This window comes from Neopsephotus bourkii, unplaced genomic scaffold (assembly GCF_033783945.1).
Source record: "Neopsephotus bourkii isolate Nb327-2 ecotype Australia unplaced genomic scaffold, CSIRO-AGI_Nbou_v1 NB_682, whole genome shotgun sequence".
Classification (NCBI taxonomy): Eukaryota; Metazoa; Chordata; class Aves; order Psittaciformes; family Psittacidae; genus Neopsephotus; species Neopsephotus bourkii.
In genome coordinates this window covers 204,994-224,175 of record NW_026901181.1, presented here as the reverse complement: position 1 = coordinate 224,175, position 19,182 = coordinate 204,994, and the positions used below count along the sequence as shown (strand labels likewise).

At 44.5% G+C, this 19,182-nt stretch overlaps 1 protein-coding gene across 2 annotated transcripts in view; it reads left to right on the top strand.

The window, feature by feature from the left end:
- Positions 1 to 19,182, top strand: part of MYO5B (myosin VB) — a 160,364-nt gene that overhangs the window by 54,974 nt on the left and 86,208 nt on the right. For both annotated transcript variants that reach the window (XM_061353572.1, XM_061353571.1), the window contains exons 5-11: positions 478 to 634; positions 3,164 to 3,307; positions 4,256 to 4,337; positions 8,981 to 9,088; positions 11,211 to 11,320; positions 12,904 to 13,169; positions 18,041 to 18,122. In XM_061353572.1, coding sequence (XP_061209556.1) covers positions 478 to 634; positions 3,164 to 3,307; positions 4,256 to 4,337; positions 8,981 to 9,088; positions 11,211 to 11,320; positions 12,904 to 13,169; positions 18,041 to 18,122 — 949 coding nt within the window. The remainder of the gene's footprint in view (positions 1 to 477; positions 635 to 3,163; positions 3,308 to 4,255; positions 4,338 to 8,980; positions 9,089 to 11,210; positions 11,321 to 12,903; positions 13,170 to 18,040; positions 18,123 to 19,182) is intronic.

The following is a 19,182-nucleotide window of genomic DNA, read 5'->3' as shown; positions in this document are numbered from 1 at the left end:
TTTGGAGAGAAAGATCTCAAATGCTAGAGTGAAGGTGTTGGAGGATAAAATAAGATATATAATAGTAGAAACTGATATTTATCCGGTGCTGCTTGTTCTCCAGGCAAATGTATAGCAGAGAAGGTTTGTTACTGTGGTATGAAAGGATGAGTTTCCCACTGCCAGGCTATGTACTCCAGGAGTGAAGAAAGCCACAGCACCTCATGCAGGAGTTGATCTCCTGCTGTCTCTGCAAGTCCTTGGAGATGTTCTGGAGATGCTCAAAATGTCCTTTATGTTTTAGCTGAAACGTACCACTACTATGTATTATTCGCCATTATTTTGGTGCAGTACAGAGTAAATCCAGCATCCATAACATAGGCAATAAGGCAAGGGAGTCGATGACATGTGAAGATGGAAGATCATTGCATGACACAAACAAACTGTTAACAAGGAAGTGGATTAACTCACAGATGCTTTTCTACTCTGCTGCAACAGGTATGAGAAGAACCAGTCCATCATTGTGAGCGGGGAGTCTGGTGCTGGAAAGACAGTTTCTGCCAAATATGCCATGCGCTTCTTTGCAACCGTTGGTGGTTCTGGCAGCGAGACCAACATCGAGACCAAAGTCCTCGCATCGAGCCCAATTATGGAGGTAAAAGCTGCAGCATTTCCTTTATCCTGCTTGTAGTGAATTCTGTGTGTCTCCAGAAGTCACAGAAACAGTGAGACCTGCAGGGGCTTGTGAGCCAGACCTAATTTGCAGCCTCACAGCAGCCCTGAGCTGGGCTGCAGCACAGAAATACACTTATAACTTCCATTTAGCTAGGCCCAATTGCTCCTCTATTGCATGGTCTTGAACCTGAGTCTGTACATCCCCAGCATGGCTTCAGGAGCTGGGATCTGATGGGGCTCCAGGGCGGAGAACCTGAGTGGTAGGCTCATCATTAATATTTTGTCATGTTCATCTTTCTCCTTGTTTTGCCACTGCATGATACCTCCTAATTTTATTTAATTGTAGAAGGGTGAAATATAAAAGAAAAGGATTAATCTGTTTTGAGATATTTCAATGCAGTTCTGTTTTTGTGAATTTTCTATTGCAGCCGGTCATATAGGGAAATAACAAGTCTCGTTATAGGGAAATTCTTGCTCTGAGGAAAAAAATCTCCTTTTGTAAAGATAAAAAGAAGGGGAAAAGCGACTTTACTTCATTGCACCATGTCCAGATGGTGAAAATAAAGGTGTAAACCTATTTTCCAAAGGGATTTTGGAGTCAGAGTGCCTTCGTTTGCAAAATAATTCAAGTCCTGTACTTAACCTTAGACTTGGACTAACCTGCAGGGAAGTTTCCCACCACTCATGGCCAGAATTGTTGTAATAGACACTGAGGTGGTGGCTGATCTAGGACAAAACCCAAGCCCATCCCAGACCCAGAAGCAGCATGCTTGATCTGGCATCGTGCTGCCTGATGTGGGGTGCTAGCTGGAATGATAAAACAAGTAGCTGTGCAGGTGAGGAGTAGGAACTGTAAGGCTGGCAGAGAACACTCAATGATCTGCTGTGGTGTGGGCTTCATGCTGGTGTACTCCTTTCCTTGCTCATCTCTTTTGCCTCTGTGAAATGTAGCTGCAATACCTGGGAACACTTAAAAAGCATCCAAGGAAAAATAAATAGTGCACACTATTCTTCTGTGTGACCCCATAATTTTGTTGCTCTATTTTTCTTGCCTGTGTTCAGTTCCGGATGTAATTTCTGAGTGCTGGGGAGAGGGACACTGTCTGTCTTTACTGGAAATTGTTGAGAACATTTTTCATGCAAAAATCAACAAATAGAACTGCCTGATGTGCAAAAACCCCAGAACTAGTGTGAAGATGGAGTAGAGGGGTGTGTGTGTCGTGAAATAGTCCTTAGTGCTGAGGTGTGCTGTTTTTGATGTGTAGGATATATGTCCCTGCTTGGAGGGTGAGGTAGGTATCTCTGCTTTATAGCCAAGGAATTGAAACACATGAGATAAGGTGATGATGGTGTTCTGGATGCTCCATTCAGCAAGCAAAATACCTAGTTGTAGTGTGTGTTGTAGCAGTTTGTGAACCCCATTTTCTGGGGCATTAGTTTCTGTGCAGAAATGGAGTGTGAATGCTCTGCCTCTGCCCTGCTGCTTTTATGTACGGTTTGGGGTAAGTGCTGAAAGGTTGGATGTGGGAAATGGGGACTGTGGATCTAGGAGCACTGTAAGTGATGTGGAAGGGTGAGCTGCAGTAAAGGGGTTGGACGGGGCTTGGAACAGCCTGCTCTAGTGGGAGGTATCCCTGCCTGTGGCAGGTGGTTGGAGCTGGGTGAGCTTTAAGGTCCCTTCCAAATCAAACCATTCTATGATAAATGGGCTTTGGAGAGAGGAGATAAATTATCTACATAGGGGTTGGATTGCTGGTGAATGGATAGGGTATGGAGCAGACAGGGCTTGCTCTGAGTGTGATGCTGAGGCTGCTGGGTCAAGGAACCCTCAACACTCAATGGAGAGGTCGAACAACCAAAGGGGCAGGCAACAAGGAGCAGCTTTGCATGTGCAACGGCCTCTTTTGTGTAGGCAGCACTGTACTGCACAGAGTAATTCCCTGGGGAGCCCGCTGCATGCAATAGGAGGCATCAGGTGCTATGATCAAAAAATTTTGGATGATGTCAATGTGATGCTGTAGGTAATAGCATGATTCTTGCTAAATATGTGTGCTTGGCATGTTCCCCAGGAGCTACCATAGGTTGAGGCAGTCTGCAAGTAAAGGCTGGGACAGGCAGACATCCTTCAAGATGCACCTGAGGGCTCTTCTCTGTACATGTCCATGCCCTTTCATTACTTCCATGCTTGCTTGAGGCATATTATCTCAGAACAGGGGAACAGCGGTGGAAAAGATGAAACAGGAGTGCTGTGGCTGTTGGGTTGTAGATGATCTAATTACTGCACAAATAATCATTGCTGTTTCTATGTGTTTTTGTTCTATAAAAATTCTGAAACACCAGATTTTCAGGGAAGAATTTTCCCAAAAGTCATGTCGTTGCTCTGCCTTCTGCATCTGGGAAGGGGTTTTCCTCAAATCCTCCATGAGTGTTTACGTAACACTGATTACACATTTAAATGTTTAAAAAACCTTAAAAATTAAAGGTTAATGTTTAATTTTGTTTCATGCAGGCAATTGGTAATGCTAAAACAACAAGGAATGACAACAGCAGTCGCTTTGGGAAATACATTCAGCTTGGCTTTAATAAAGGATACCACATCATTGGTGCCCGTATGAGGACTTACCTGTTGGAAAAATCACGAGTTGTATTCCAGGTGAGGAGTTGTGCTTTTTTTTTTTTGATTCCTTTCTTTTTGTACTCTAGTCCAGGAAATTTAATAGTCTGTGTCTTTCTGTGGATTAAAAATACCACTCTAAAGGTATTTTTCCTGGTGGAGACAGCTCCAAGATGTGTCTTTCAGACTCAGTCTTTTGCAGTTTTTCTTGATGATCCCAATCTGATGACTTCATAAGTACCTGGGGGACTTGTTAGTTGGGCTCTGGTTGCTACCTCCATCTACCTGAGGCTGGAGGCCAAAGGAGGGACTGCTGCTCCTGGCCTGGTTGATGGGCAGGGATGGAAAGCTTTCTCTGGGCAGCAGCAGAGGTTTTTACTGAAAAAGAGGTTTTACATGAAAAGCTAAGAAAAATAAATGCGAGGCAACAGTCTTCAGGTCTCAAGATGGAGGAGAAGCAGGAGAGGGGCTGAGGAGGCTAATGTCACTGCTGTGACACATCACGCAGGTTTCTTGTGCTGGGCTCAGGACAAGCTTTCTTGGTTTGTGCTTGAGATCTAGGTCATAAGCAGCTGAAACACTTGTGTCCTTACACAACAAAACCCCCAAACCTACAAATTCATAAAAAGAAACAACTTTGGGAAGCCATGAGTGTAGGCCCCTCCTTTTATGTTGTCAGTTTGCAAAGTGATGCTCGCTAGCTCTGTTAGCACAGTTATCCCAGATAAGGATAAGGCATAGAAGATAATATAAAGTTGTTTATTTCACTTGCAAGATGGGCAAGGTACATGGGTCAGGACAAGGCTTAGCACCTTCTCTTTCCCAGATGGCAAAAGATCTCTGTCTTCCTGGTGGCACTGAGAGGGTCTTGATGGTGGGAAGCAGGAGATGGGGTAGGGATAGCCCCGGGCTCAGTGAGCACTGGGCTGAGTCGGTAGCAGTGCTGTAACCTCTTTGTGCCTCTGGTAACTCAATGTTTTCCCATAGGCGGAGGATGAGCGCAACTACCACATCTTCTATCAGCTTTGTGCCTCAGCGAGTCTCCCAGAATTCAAAGACCTTGGACTAAGTAAGTACATTACCTCCCTCTTCATTGGTGCTGCTGGCTAGTTGTGATGGCAGCAGGAAGACCTGATGAGGTTAGAAATGCAAGGTCACTGATAAGGACGTGTGTGCCTATTCAGTGAGAGGAGGTAAAGGGAGATGAGCTTGAAGGGCAGCTTCTCCCCAGTGGCATCCAGGTTCATTCATACCGTCTTCAGGCATGCGGCACGTTGGATGGGAGAGGTAGGGATGAGGTGCTGAGGCACTGGCCCAGGTTGCCCAGAGAAGCTGTGGCTGCCCCATCCCTGGCAGTGTTCAAGGCCAGGTTGGACACAGGGGCTTGGAGCAAGCTGCTCCAGTGGAAGGGGTCCCTGCCCGTGGCAGGGGATTGGAGCTGAATGGCCTCTAAGGTCCCTTCTAACTCAAACCAGTCTATGAATCTGTGATGAGACACCAGCCCTCATCACCTCTGCTGTGCAGCAGCTTGCTTCAGAATGGGCATGAAGTTTGTGTTGCACTGGTTGGTGCTGTTAGGTTTCTGCAAGCACTGCTGGTAGTAGGAGCTTTCTCCTGGAGGTTAGCCATAGTGGGAGACAAGAAGAAGCCTATGTATTTTGTAGAAACTGCCTGCAGAACTGCAGTGAAACCACACACTGTGGTAGACAGTAGCTAATGCAGGGAGATCGTGTGTTAATATTGTGCGAAACTTGCATAAAGACACGTGTTTTAAGACAAATATGGGTTGATCCGGCCAGGGTCTTGGCAGCAGCAGTTGTGATCCATTATATTTTTTCAGTGGTAAACTCCCGAGTTGTTTTTTCTGCCAGGATTTGCAGCAAAACCTTTGTAAGACACCTAAATAAAAGGGTTTACAGCAGCGGGTATAGAGATGTGTTGTAATTATGTTTTTAAAGTCTTGAACATTTGCTGCTGCTTAAGAAGAGAAGCAAGGCTTAAAATGTGCTTTTAAGTACTTCAAATGGTAAGCAAGGTGGATTGTGATCCCAGCTCAGAGCATCTTGCCACTACAGTCTTTCAGAGGTTTCCGTCATGGCTATGGGGGAATGGCAGATGAAGAGATATTCAGTTCCTGTGTAATTCTGGGCTTGTCTTAATGACTTTATGGGTCACAGTAGGCATGCCAGCTACACTTACTGAGTGCTGGTGCTGAAATGGAAGCACTCCTCTTCTTGTCTTTTTGTCAGCAGTAAATGTCAGTGTGTTACTGAACTGTAGCCTATATTCTGCTCAGTGACACTGAATCAGACAACCACATCATGAGTTTGCTAAGGGATAAGATACCTTCAGAGACTGTCTAGGCATAACCATAATGTCTGTCTCAGGATTCCTGGGTGAAGGTTTTGCATGATTCACTGTGCACCAGCCATAGTGTGAAACCTGGCTCTGCACGTAGGTCAAGGTTTGTGATGGACCTGGGGCTCCTTTTGGTCTCTAAGGGCACCAAAATGATATTCTTCTGATAGCAGCTTCCCAGGTACCATTGAGGAGCATGTGTTTGGTCCCACTGCAGACTCACATAACCCCAAAGCACATCTCTCTGAGCACTTTAAAAAGTTTCTCCCATGGGATTATGTGCCTCATTTTTGCAAAGATAACACGAATAATGATGATGTCTGTTGGCATCTTAAAACTCAGACCTAAATTATTTCAGCCCAGTCTGGCAGATGAGTTAATATGGGAGAGCTCCAGCTGTGAAACTACCTTTCTGTTCTTGGGAGCATGTGGATCAGAGGAAGTATCAGTCTTGTTCAGCACAGCTCTTTAAAAGCATTGTCTGTATTTGTTGTGACTAGTAATGGTGAAGAATGAGAGCACTCTGCTCTGCTGGTGCATCATCCAGGACATCTTTATGTTGTTGTGACTGTGGCTCTCAACTTCAGTGTCTCAAGGGACAACGTGTAATGGCAGCAGCTGGCAGTGTAGGAGGCAATGGGTGCCAGGGCTGCTACCCCACGAGGATGGGTCATTTTTAATCAAACTTTGATGCTGTCAGTGTGTGTCAGTCTCCAACTCCACTTTTCCATGGTACTTGTGTATTTGCATATTGCAGCGTACACAGGTATCCATACAGCCTGCATTTGGGTGGAATGCAGCAATGAGAGAAGTGATTCTCTCCAAAATCCCAAGTGTGTGTCTTTGGTGTTTCCTGCACTGTTGCCTTGCAATAACTTAAAAATACTTCCCCCATACGTTTTTATAGCTGCTCATGTGCTAGGTGGGGATGGCTTTTAGGGTACATGGGTGCCATGAGCTAGTTTTGTTGGGGTGAACCAGGCTCTGCCTAGACCTGTGGAATGAATAGTGGTGGGCGGTTTTCTGTGAGTGCAGATGTGCACAGTTGACTGGGTTTTCTTTCTTTTGAGGGATTTTTTTCATTACCAACTTTGCATCAGATATACCAGCCTGTGTCTTGAGATGACTAGTCAAAGCACACTTTTTTTTACTCATGTAAGCTGTACCTTACATACCTGTCAACCTTGTCTTCCCAAGGCTCATACAAAACAAGGTATCTTGATGAGAAGGTTTCTTAGCTAGAGAGGAGGATATATATTTTTCCATATCAAATGTTGGGGCTTTTTTCCCTCCTTTGGGTCTTGCACACACAAAGAATTGTTGCTATCTTTTATATTGTAAAATGCTGGAAAGTAAAGAGAATCTCTATGTGAGCCCAACAGAGCAAACTAATAAGTATTTGCTCTTCTAAAGCCTTGATTTTAAACTAGAAAATAAATATTTGACTTAAAAATGCACGAGTCAATATTCAGCACAGTGACTTCCCAAGTGTGATTAACTTACTGATGCCTAGGCAATGGTGCCAAGCAGGAATGTGTTTTATTTGTTTGCAGTGAATCAAAGGGTTTCTGTGGGTATCAAAATCGTTGTACACAGATTGAAATACAAATATTAGAACCAGTTACACCAGAAATGACTTGAGGCAGAAACAGATCCCAGTGTTGATGCGTAAAATTGGAGGCTGATGTCTTGTACCATCAACCACCACCAGCTTGGGATACATCTTGCAGAGTGATGTGCAGCAACATTTAGTTGTTAATCATCGAATCCTAGAACCAGACTGGTTTGTGATGGAAGGAACATTAGAGATCATTCACCTCCAATCCCCTGCTGCAGTCAGGGACCCCTTCCACTAGAGCAGCTTCCTCCAAGCCCCTGTGTCCAACCTGGCCTTGAGCACTGCCAGGGATGGGGCAGCCACAGCCTCTCTGGGCACCCTGTGCCAGCGCCTCAGCACCCTCACAGGGAAGAGCTTCTGCCTAAGAGCTCAGCTCAGTTTCCCCTCGGGCAGGTTCAAGCCATTCCCCTTGGCCTGTCCCTACAGGCCCTTGTCCAAAGCCCCTCTCCAGGTTTCCTGCAGCCCCTTTAGGCACTGGAGCTGCTCTAAGGTCTCCCCTTCAGGAGCCTTCTCTTCTCCACGCTGCCTCAGCCCAGCTCTCTCAGCCTGGCTCCACATCACAGGTGGTCCATCGCAGGCTGGGTGAGTTCCATTGTGCTGGGAGCACCAGGATGGACATCAGCTCTCTGAACCCAAACAGCATTTTCTACCCCTTGCTCCTGATGCTCCAGCCATGAGCAGAGTTACTGAAATCTCTGGGTCCCAGGGCTTTGAATGCCAGAGAGAATTAAATGTTTTTCTTAAAAGCCTGACAGTACAGCTAATGCAAAAGCCTCTGCGGGAGGTCTGGGAAGGGATGAGGACCTTCTGGTGGCAATGTGATTCAAAAAAGGTACAAATTGCAGTGATTTTAAAGGTTACCAGCAGGCTGATGTGGAACACACAGTAGGCTGGTTTCGTCATTGCTTCCATGATAATTCAGAAATATGTTTGTGAATGTTAATGAATTTTCTGAGGTTTTCTTTGCAAGTCACTGCTCCCTGGTTTGAAGCAAGCTGAAGCTGGTGCTGAGGACTGATTCAGGGTAGGATGGGGAAGTTGCCCACCTCCTGGGCTCCCCAAGCCTGCTCCAGCTCTGCCAGCACTCAGCCTATCAGCCTTTGGCTTGTATCTTTACAGTTTTGGCCCCAACTAAGTCCTTGTTTAAAGGTGGGGCAATTGCTTGTGCAACTTTAAAGTGGGCATCAATCCTGCTGTCTCTTCTTGTTGTACCTGCATTTAAAATGCATTTCAGTCTCCATAGGATTTAGTTTTGTATTGTCCTGAAATAACTTTGCTAAAGCACGGGTACTCAAATGGTGTAATGCTGGCACTGCAGGTGATTCTCCATTCCCCTTGCTCCCCAGGTTTAAGGCATTATGTGGGAAAGGGTTTAAAGTATGCGAATCAGTCGTGGGTATATGAAACAGGATAAAAAGAATAAAGTAGCAACATATTTCAAACAGTCAGCACCCATGCAATACAGACATTATTAGAATTGCAAATACATCCTAGCTCTGCTCTGAGTGAACTTGCTTTGCATGGGGAAGGGATTTCATCACTGCAAGAGGTATCTACAGTCGCTTATCAAGGTTGTACTACATCCATTTCTGAGTACACTGTGGTTCAAAAGAGATGGGTGCCCTTTGGGAATGAGGTGGTGGGGTAGAGGGAGCGTCCCAGTACACACTCTGGAGAGTGACTGTGGGGGATAAGTGCTGCATGCTTATGTCTTTCTTCTCTTTCTTCTCTCCTAGCATGTGCTGAAGACTACTTCTACACATCTCAGGGGGGTGGCACGTCTATTAATGGTGTGGATGATGCTGATGACTTTGAGAAAACAAGGCATGCTTTCACCTTACTTGGTAAGGGGTCGCTCTCATTGGAGCCTTCCTAGCAGAAGTCTCTTGCAAATGTATTCAGTGTTTTGCCTGCACTATATGGCTCTCCTCTAACACCAAGAGGTATAAAGATCCATTTTTCCTATTGACCTAGTTGACTTTACCTTGTTCTTTAGTATGAGCTGCAGAAGTGTTTCATACAGCTATCTGTGAAGCAGCAGTGAAATGCAGGAAGACACTGGGTTTAAGAGAAACCTACATAAACCATTCTGGAGTCAAAACTATGCTGCAGCTTTGACTTGCTATTTTTTACCCTATTTACAAGCAGGAAATGAGCTATTACTCTGCAGTTCAGCTTGTATTTGGGTTGAGGGTGATGTCTCTTTTCGGACCAGCACAGTATTGTACTGACTAACTGATGGTTGGGAATAATTTGCTGACTACATCCATGCTCTGAAGAGTCCACATTTGCATGACCAGTTGCAAAACCTACCACTGCAACAACCACCTGTGCATGCTGTGGTTGAGCAATGCCATCACCTGCCTGCAACACCAGCTCTTTGAAAGGAAAAACAGTTTTTGCAGGGGAAAAGTTTCCCTGTTTATTAATATTTATCTGAAACCATGTTTTTAAATCCCGGTAAGTCTCGGTGCCTCCCCGTTGCATTTCACGTGTTTGGAGAGGAGCTCATGATGTTCACAGCTGGCTGTGAAATGCCTCTGAGCAGGTGTACTGCAATCACACAACATTTGTCCTCTTTGTATTTTAGATGGGCTCAATCTCTTTTTCTCTGGGGGTACCAGCAGCGTCTTGTCTTTGTATTTACCCTCCTCTTGTCTGGCTTGTGTGTCTTTGGTGAAGTACTTAAAAATTACTCCACTGAATGCTCCAAACCCAGGGGGCTGTAATCCCCAGGGAGCTTTCTCCCCATCCCCTTGTCATGTGTAGTCTCTCTTTGGTCCCCTTCTCTATGTCCCCAGGCTGACTCCCTGTCTCCTGCTTGGTCCCTGTGGAGCACTGTGTAAGCATCTCCCTCAACTACCAATTTGATGATGTTTTCCTGCTCTTCATGTGATTCCTCTGGCTTTGTCTTTCATGGGGTTTTTTCAGTGTTTCCCAGCTCTGCCTGGTTCTGTTCAGGGCCTGGTGAAATTGCTACTGCGCTTTCTAGTCCTGTCTTTGTATGTGTAACAAGAAGTCATATTTATCTGCAAATCTCTACCCTAGCCAGGCTTAACTTCAATTAAGAGTGCCAAGTAACAGCAGAGCATTGCTCCTTTCAGTAACCTTGAAACGTTTCTCACTGTGCTGATAACAGAGAAATCCCGAGAGAGGGAAGCTCTCGATAATTCAAAAACCAGCAGGTGATGTCTCAGACCTTGGGTGTATAATGAGGACACCAGCACTGAACACAAAAGGGGCACAGAAACCCAGTTGGGATGTAAAAGTGCAAGACGCAGCAAGAAAGCCATGTGCAGGCAGCTGCTGGGCAAAGCTCCTGCTGGGAATGGCTGCAAAATCCTGCCAGAAAAATAATATATAACAATAACATCTTACAACCCCAGTGAAGACCCACAACACATAGCTCCTATTGGGGCAATGGGGATGGTAAGATAGAACTCCGCATCCATGGTGAATTGCTGTATCCAGTGGTAGCACCAGTCTGGAGGTGTTGTGCATCATGCTCGTGGCTTTAATTTTCTCTTCTGTTTGTGGGATGCCAGTAATAAGTTGTAACTTCCTTGCTTCAGTTATCAGCAAGACCTTGCTGCTAGGCTGAGATCACAGAGAAGTGATTCCTTGTTCTGTGGAAGTCCCAGAACTCCTACAGCTCTGGTCCCGTTTGATCATTATGGAGTAGTGTCCTTGGTTTTGTACATGTTTACAATAATATTGAACCCATCTGTGATAAAACTGGTTTAATGCAACCAAAGAAATAACATAAGCAGCTCCTCTCACATCCTCCACTCTCATTTTTGAGGGGTGACTTTACTGAGTGCTTATGATGTGTTTAGTGGGAGAGGTCTGATAGCTCTGAAACACAGCATCCTGGGAAGGAAATCAAGCACTGCATGCCTTTTGAAATGAACTGAAAATTGCAGTTTGTTTTCTGTTGTGACAACTAGCTATCAATTGTTCCCGTAGGAGTGAAGGAGTCTCATCAGATGACCATTTTTAGGATAATTGCTGCCATTCTGCACCTAGGGAACTTGGAAATTCAAGCGGAGCGAGACGGCGATGCCTGTAGTATATTGGTAGGTCACTGGCAAGAGTGGGGTACATGGGGAGCTTTGCATGTTCATAAATCGGGCCACATTGAATGTGTTCAGCTTCACAGCAGTATCTTTTGTTAGAAAGCCCCTTTTCTGCTGTTTTTCTTTGAATTTTTTGAAAACACACCATAATTTCCTGGTTGCTTAGACTTTCCTAGAAGACAATGCATTATTTCTTCTCTGTAGCTGACCTGTGAATGAGGTGATGTAAAGGCTGCTTACCACCTTACATCCCAACCCCTCTTTAACTCTTCCTGCTTTCTTAAAAGACTTGGTCCCCAGAGTATTGGGTGAACAGTGACTCCCACCAGCAAAAGGCGTGATGCTCTAGAACCACTTTTCTGTTAGGAAACCCATGAAGCTGCTGCTTGTAATGTGGCCATCCAATATCCAAAGGAGCACAGCATGGTTAATTAGCATGAATAAATAAGACTAAAAATGCCTTAGCGGTGGTTTTTTTCTGTTTCTGTGTTTGTTCAGAGGGGGGGGGGAAATAAAGGCAATTACAGGGAAAACACTATCATTACATCCCAGACTGGGTCGTTTGTTCCTAATTAAAGTATTGGAACAGGTTCTGTGCACACTTTTAGTGTTACCCTTGAGATAATGTGGTGTTCAAGTAGATGCTGGAGGTAGTTTGCTTGATACTTGGCAAAATGGATATGTGAAAGTGGTCTGCTCTGGCAATGTTGAGTTCTATAAAGGAGTTCATGTTGTTTAATTACCTTTAGATGTAATTGCATGCTATTAAATAAGTCCTGTTTTGACTTTGAATCCGTAGTCAAAAGCGTATCACAGCAATAAAGCATCCTTGAGGTCTTTTAAAATGCATTTTCCTCCCCTTCTCCAAACCCATTCACCTTCTGTACATATATGTGTCTGGAAACTGTTTACTTCCTTTAGTTGTGTGTTACTACACTGAGGAAAGGAAAATAAATTTCTCATTGTCCAAAATGTAGTGTCAACTGTCTCGGCGTAACAGACACAGAACGGCCTTGTCTTACCTTGAGAGAGGAAAAAAATACAATGCACTAGAGAAAATGAAGCTTACATCTCTTTGCATTGATTATGCAAAACACAAGCCCTTCTGGTGATGCACATTTTGTGAGTTTGTTATTCAAAATGGAGTTAGTTTGTGAAAGGCATGGTGTAATGGCATTCCCTAGCCTTTAACTTCAGGCTTAATCAAGGTTGCTGTGAAGGAGTGTGTAGTTGCAGCTCAAAGAGGAGTGAATTAGAAAGTGCTCCTTTCTGTTGGCAGTGAGTGTGGCTATCTGCTCTTTATGAAAACAGAGACCTTAAGTATGGCCAGACCAGAGGAAAGCTATAAGGTATACTGTTATTCAGAGCTCCGTGCTAGCCTTTTCATCCATGTCCATGAAGGCTAGCTCAGCTGGATGAATGCCCATTGCTTTCCTGTTTCCTGTCAACCACATTGAAACACAGTATTCCCCTACACAGTTATGAAATGCTGATTATTTATTGCACTGATCTGAGAACATGATTTTGGATCTCTAGCTTTGGGGTGTCACCAACCTGCTGACTTTGCTTCTTGTTACCCCCAGAGCAAGGACGATCACTTGAACAGCTTCTGCAGCTTGCTGGGTGTGGAGCACAGCCAGATGGAGCACTGGCTCTGCCATCGCAAGCTGGTCACCAGGGCCGAGACCTATGTGAAGAGCATGTCCATGCAGCAAGTGGTGAATGCCAGGAATGCCCTCGCCAAGCATATCTATGCCCACCTCTTCAGCTGGATCGTGCAACACATCAACAAGGCCCTGCACACCACTGTTAAGCAGCACTCCTTCATCGGCGTGCTCGATATCTACGGGTAGGCAAGCTTTCTGCTTTTAAGGCTGTTTAGTTAGTCCTTTTTGATTTAACTCTCACGTTTTTCTTGGCCTTGGCTTGTGGTAGGTAATGGGAGTAATAGAAAGGGGTGCAATAGTGTATGGTTTGTACTTTTGATCCTCCTTAAGGCTGTGCAACCTTGACCCCAAAGTTGTGCACACAGATGTTTGAGTGACGACTTCTGGGATTTACCTCCTACGCCATTCCTACTTTTGATTTCTGTCCCCTGTGCTATTTAAAGCATCACACTTAAAGATGAGCTAGGGGTAAAGATGCCCATGTGGAGACCGAAGACTGCTCTTGGCTCTTCCTGGTGTTGCTGTGTGCTTTGAGGAAACTCCTTCTTTAGCAGTGAAACTGATGCTGCAGGGCCCTTGTCTTTCAGAGGTCTTTGGAAGCCTGCTGCAGGACAGGGTAAGGTGCAAAAAGCTCTACCATAGCAGAGGGCAAGGACTGCAGCCTGCAACCTCAGGGGCAATGAGCTGCTTTAAATTCAGACTGGGTACCAGTTACTGTCCAGCCTGTCACCCTGATGCTTGAGAGCTGGTAGCTTAAGCTTGCGCTCATTTTAGCTGAAGTGTTGCAAAGAAGCAGAAGGTGGAGGAGAAAGGGAAGGATTCTGCCACATGTGGGGTGGAAAAGGGAAGAGGTCTTCAGGTTTTAGGTTTTCCCTTTTCTTTCAACACCATACATTTTCTGTCTTTTGGGGGAGCAAGGGCAAGGGAGAAGTCACAGGTTTGCCCAGGGAAGTGATGGATACCCTATCACAGGAAATACTCAAGGTCAGGTTGGAGAGGGCTCTGAACACCCTGTTTAGTTGAAGATGTCCTTACTTATGCAGGTTGGACTAGACGACCTTCAAAGATCCCTTCTAACCAAAACCATCTGTGGTTCTAAGTGGGACAACAGTGACCAGCTGTGCTCCCTGAACATGTTAAGATGCCCCTGTTTTGGAGGAGAATGAGGGATGGATGAGTTGTAGCTGCTTCAGGAACCAGTCCCTGACCCAGTGCAGTTGCTATGCTTGCTCAATCTCAAATCTCATGTAATGGCAGACTTCTCGTAAAGGTCTGTCAGGTCTACGTGAACCTGAAGTTCAGAATTAAATCCTGCCAAAGCTGTTCTGGGTCAGCTGCAGAAAGCTTTTATGGCTATGATACCTACACAGTTATTAGAGCTTGATCTTGGTATGAAACCTCCCATGGGGTTTCTACAGCTACTGGTGTTTGCGATGTTGATTTTAACATCTGAACAACCGCAGCAGCAGAAAGGCTGCTAGAAAGTGCTGGAGCATCAGCGTAGTCCACTGCCATCAGTGACTATGGCCTTATGGCAAGGTTTAGGGGGACACTTGTATTAAGTATGATAAGAATACAGTCCTCTTTTAGGGTTTGGTATATTAGTGGTATTTGAGGTGGCTTGAGGTGATGAGGTTGCTCTCAAAGGTTTGCAAGTGTCTGGGCTCTCTTCAATAGATAACACAGGACCTGGAAGATGTTAAATAATGAGACGGGATTGGCACAGTCTGGTTTGAAGTCTATATGAGATGAAAAAGCTGTTTCCCATCAGTGTCCCTACAGATGAAGATTTCTACAGGCTGGGGTGTACTAAAGCAAGCCTTGGGATGAAGCCATGCAGCTGATGGTGGGTCACAGCAGAAAACTAGATGTCTGAGTTAGAAAATCAGATGCAGTCTTTCAGAAACCTGAAGGAGACTTGAGGATATAACGCTCATGAAAGATTAAGCTGGGCTTGAAAACCTGTTAGTGTGGAAGAAAAACATGCCTTAAATGCAGGTCCTTGGTGCATCACGTCCAGACAGACGCTTTTACAGCACTGCTGTCAATGCAGGGTACAGGAGGGCTTCTTTTCCACCGGGACCTGCAAGTCCTATCAAAAGAGGGAGGTTTGCTGGAGGAGAGTGTCCATGCTTCAGCCCATAATGCTGGTGTGTGAGTCCAAGCTCTTAAAGAGCTCTTAAATCTTAGTCTTAAATATTAAATCTTAAAGAGCTCTTAAATCCTTTTCATAAAAGGGTAGGGCTGTCTAAATACCAAGTATTTCACAACGCAGGGATTTTAGGTGCTGACAGCCTGGCTCTCTGCAGTCCTTGAAGGTGGTTTCATTCCCTAGACTCAGGTAATTTGGGAGTTTTAATGCATTCAGTTAAATATTGGATTTCTGCCCCCGCCCCCCCCCCCCCCGTCTGTTTTTCCTCTGGGAGAGTAATAAAGCTAGAAAGGCAGGACCCTGCAAGTAGCCTTCTCCACGTGTCTCTGACATTCCCAAAGCACCTCTGTCCCAGCGTTCCAGGGGAAAACTGTCCCCATAAGTGGGATTTCTAGAGACAGGAGCCAAGTCAGAGGTGCAGAGATGATTGAGTTTATTTCCTAAATCTCTAATGCTTGACTCTTTTATTCTCTTCTAACATTGAGGTGAGAGGGTGCAGCATTAAAAGCCTTTATTGTATTTATTTGAAAGCATACTATTTGCTATAGTAACAATACTGAAGTCCGAAGAGTGAATTCATGTGGCATTCCTGGCCTTGGGTGGGATAACTTGTTTTCTCTCTGTTTGCCATGTGAAGTGTGAACACCCACATGGCCAGCTGTATGCTGGACTTATTTATGAACTTTAAATATTTTAGCATAAACGCTGATGCTGCAGTGGATTTAGGATATACTAGTCACACAGCAGAATAGAGAATAGGAGAAAAGCCAAAATGTGGTATTTGTCCCCTCGTACCTCCTGATGATGTGCCTTCTTGGAAGCCACAGGGATGGGTTGGAGTCATGAATAAGCTTATTTAATACACCAAGGTACGGTGCACTGAAAGGATTAGAAACCAAACAGCCATTTGTTTGCTTTTCCCATTAGGATGTCATGTCAGTGCAGTCACTCTGGGCAGGTAGGACCTCCTAGTGAGTGCACACATGAAGCTAGTGACAGGTCTGCTCCATCAATTAGCAAATTGCACTGGCAGAATCCTTTAATTAGCTATTTCACATGATCTCCCTTGGAGTTGATGTGGTAAAGCTGCTCTGCCCCTGACCAGCACCTGCTGAGAGGGCTCATAAATCACACCTGCTGTCTCTGAAGTCGAATGAGAGTTTCCACTCTATCTTTCCCTCTTGTACTGCCACTCTCGGGTTTTTCCACCTAGCTCACCATTGCCTTTTAATCTCTGTTCCAGTTAAAGCTTTTCTTGCCCTGTTGCTCTGATCATGAGCCTGCAGGAGCTGGTATTTCCAAAGAGTCCTGGGAAAGTTGTGTACCTTTAGTTGCAAGAGATGAAGGCGGTCATCCTCATTGTGCAATGGCTGTACAACCAAGATCAATCATAGCAGGAGCTCTTCAAGGGCATGCTAATCACTGAGGCTCTGGCCGTGTGTTTATATCAAAGGCTTGTTGGTCCCATACACCAGATCTTGTTGCATTAAAGATTGTAAAGCTCAGTTCCTGGGGGATGGGGATGAATTGAGCATCCTCTGCTTGGCATGAGCTACACTGGCTCCAGGCACAACGCCATCCCTGGCACAGACAGAGAGGGGAACATTCCTAGGTTTCTTCAGGACTGTGTGGCTGATAAAAGCACAAAAGTGGGTTCTTTCTCCTGTTCCCCCTTTTTCTTCTGCATTTTTGCATTGGCTTTCCTCAAGGGCTTAGGCATTTTGTGTGGTGAGGGCGTTAACACCTGACAATACTGCATCACATGGATAACAGACTGGTAGTCCCCAGAAAGAAGCAGAAATGCTGAATTGTGTTCAAGGGGCAAGGGGGGGAAAGGAAGGGAAAAGGGCTTCATTTTTTTTAGTGCTTTAAGTCTGTTCTGCCAGCTCCTACAGCACCTATTACCCGAGCAATTACTTCAAAACACATTTATCATTGCAGCAGCTTATTCATTAAGCGGAGGGAGCCTTGCCACTTCTTCCCTTAGTTTAATCCTTACAGTCATGTGTCAAAAGACTTTTTTCCTCTCCCTTCCAAGTGTGCCTTAAAACAGAAATATAAATAACATTAATTCCCAGTGGTCCCGCTTTTTGAAGAACAAACCCAGCTCCCTCTGCCTGTCCCTGGGCTTTAAGTGCTTCAGCTTCTGTCACTCCGAGGGCTCTGCTGGTGCTCTACTGCTTGCCTGTAGTTTGTGCTGTAAGGACTGCAGGTTTTTCTTTGCTATTTGTGACTAGGAAGCCAGTTTCAAGCTCGGTTTGGAGTTGGCCTGTGGAGGGTTTGGATTATGTTTTGACAAGGGGAGCGTTGGAAGCCCTGGTGAAGAGAGGATCACCAAGGCCAACTCCAAGCTCCTGAGGAATGTGTTGAAATTGGAGCTGAAAGCACTATTTTTCCCTCTGCTTTCCAGAAGTCACTTGCTTACATGTATCCAATTTTTATGCTGTCAGGAATGCAGTATGGAGGCTATAATTATGGATTTAATACCTTGGTTTTCTGCTCTGTTGAATTGCGCCAAAAATACCATGTTTGGTCTTTTAAGACGGCAGCTACTGTTTCTTTATCACCTTTGCAGTGAATATATTTGGACTTAATATTTCAGAATATTTTTCCCTGAGAGAGGCTATTACATTTCTTATCTCAGACAGCACTTCTGCCTGATGGGCAGGAAGCTACAGTCGTGCCAAATATCTCATTTATGCCTAGAGGAAGAGATCTCTCAAATCCCTCGAGTTGTGGCAAGGAAAGATAGACATTTCAGGGAATGAGGAATAAAGTGTGGATCTGGGATAGGAGGAATGCAAAGAGATGGTTGAGTAGCTGGTGCTCCCCATCATGCATATGACACTGTGGCAGTGAGACAAAGAAACGCCTGATCCCAGTTTATTCATTGCTTTGCAGGTTTGAAACTTTTGAAGTGAACAGCTTTGAACAGTTTTGTATCAACTACGCCAATGAGAAGCTCCAGCAGCAGTTCAATTTGGTAAGGTCAGCTGGGAAGTGTTCCATAAAAGTTAGTAGAAAAGATGGATTTTCTTAAGGTGGGATTATTGTATGTTTGCTTCTACTTCATGGCATTTACCTGCAGCCTTGCCAGATCTCATGGACAACATGAATGTAGTCCTTGGGATACCATCTCAGAGATGATGATTTTACATTGTAGCTGCATTAAATGTATCAAGTTGACAATGTGGCTCGGCTTGATACTGGAACAGGCTTGAAATGGTTTACTCAGAGGTTCAATGATGTTTTTGAATAAGTAGATAGTTTGCCAATTTTTCTTTTTTTTTTCTCTCCTTTTTTTTTTTTTTTTTTTGGGTGTAGTTTCAGTCCTAAACCAAAGCCTGGTTGCTCTTGTGCTGAGTCCAGTTTTCCAGTGTGAGAAAAAGCATGGGTGGAAACCTGCCCATTAAGTGTGGCTTAAACCTCTGCAATAAAAGCTCTGTATTAAATAGTAGGATTGGACACACTCCCTGTTTTTCACTTGAAATTGCCTCACAAAAACCAGAGATTATTCTATTTTATTAGATATAAGCACTTACTTGCACTTGAAGTGAAACCAGGAAGGGGTTGTCATCTGCTTTTTGTTGTTAGCAGGGAAAAAATACTACTAGTTTCAGGATACAAAGGAAAAATTGCTAAATGTGAGCAGCTAAGTACTCCAGTTTGGCACTTTGAAACTGTATCATATGCATGGACATGAACATTTCCAGTATATCTAATTTATCAGATCATTGCTGCTAAAAATGAGAAGTAAATTATGGACTGTATTTGCACTATTCATATCTTACTTAGTATGTCCGACTATCACTTCTGAAGCTTATTAATTCAAACTCTGAGATGACATGTTTGAAGAGATTTTTAAAAGCTATCTTTGAAGAAAAAAGTGTGTTCGAAAAATCATTTTTTTATATGCTTAGGGTATCTCAGAAATAGCCACAGACAATTTATCTGCTTGGGCAGATACAGAAGCCAGGCAAGGAGTTGTTTTTTTTTTTTTCCTTAAAATAAGAATCTACAATAGAAGTGTTCCTGAGTCAGAT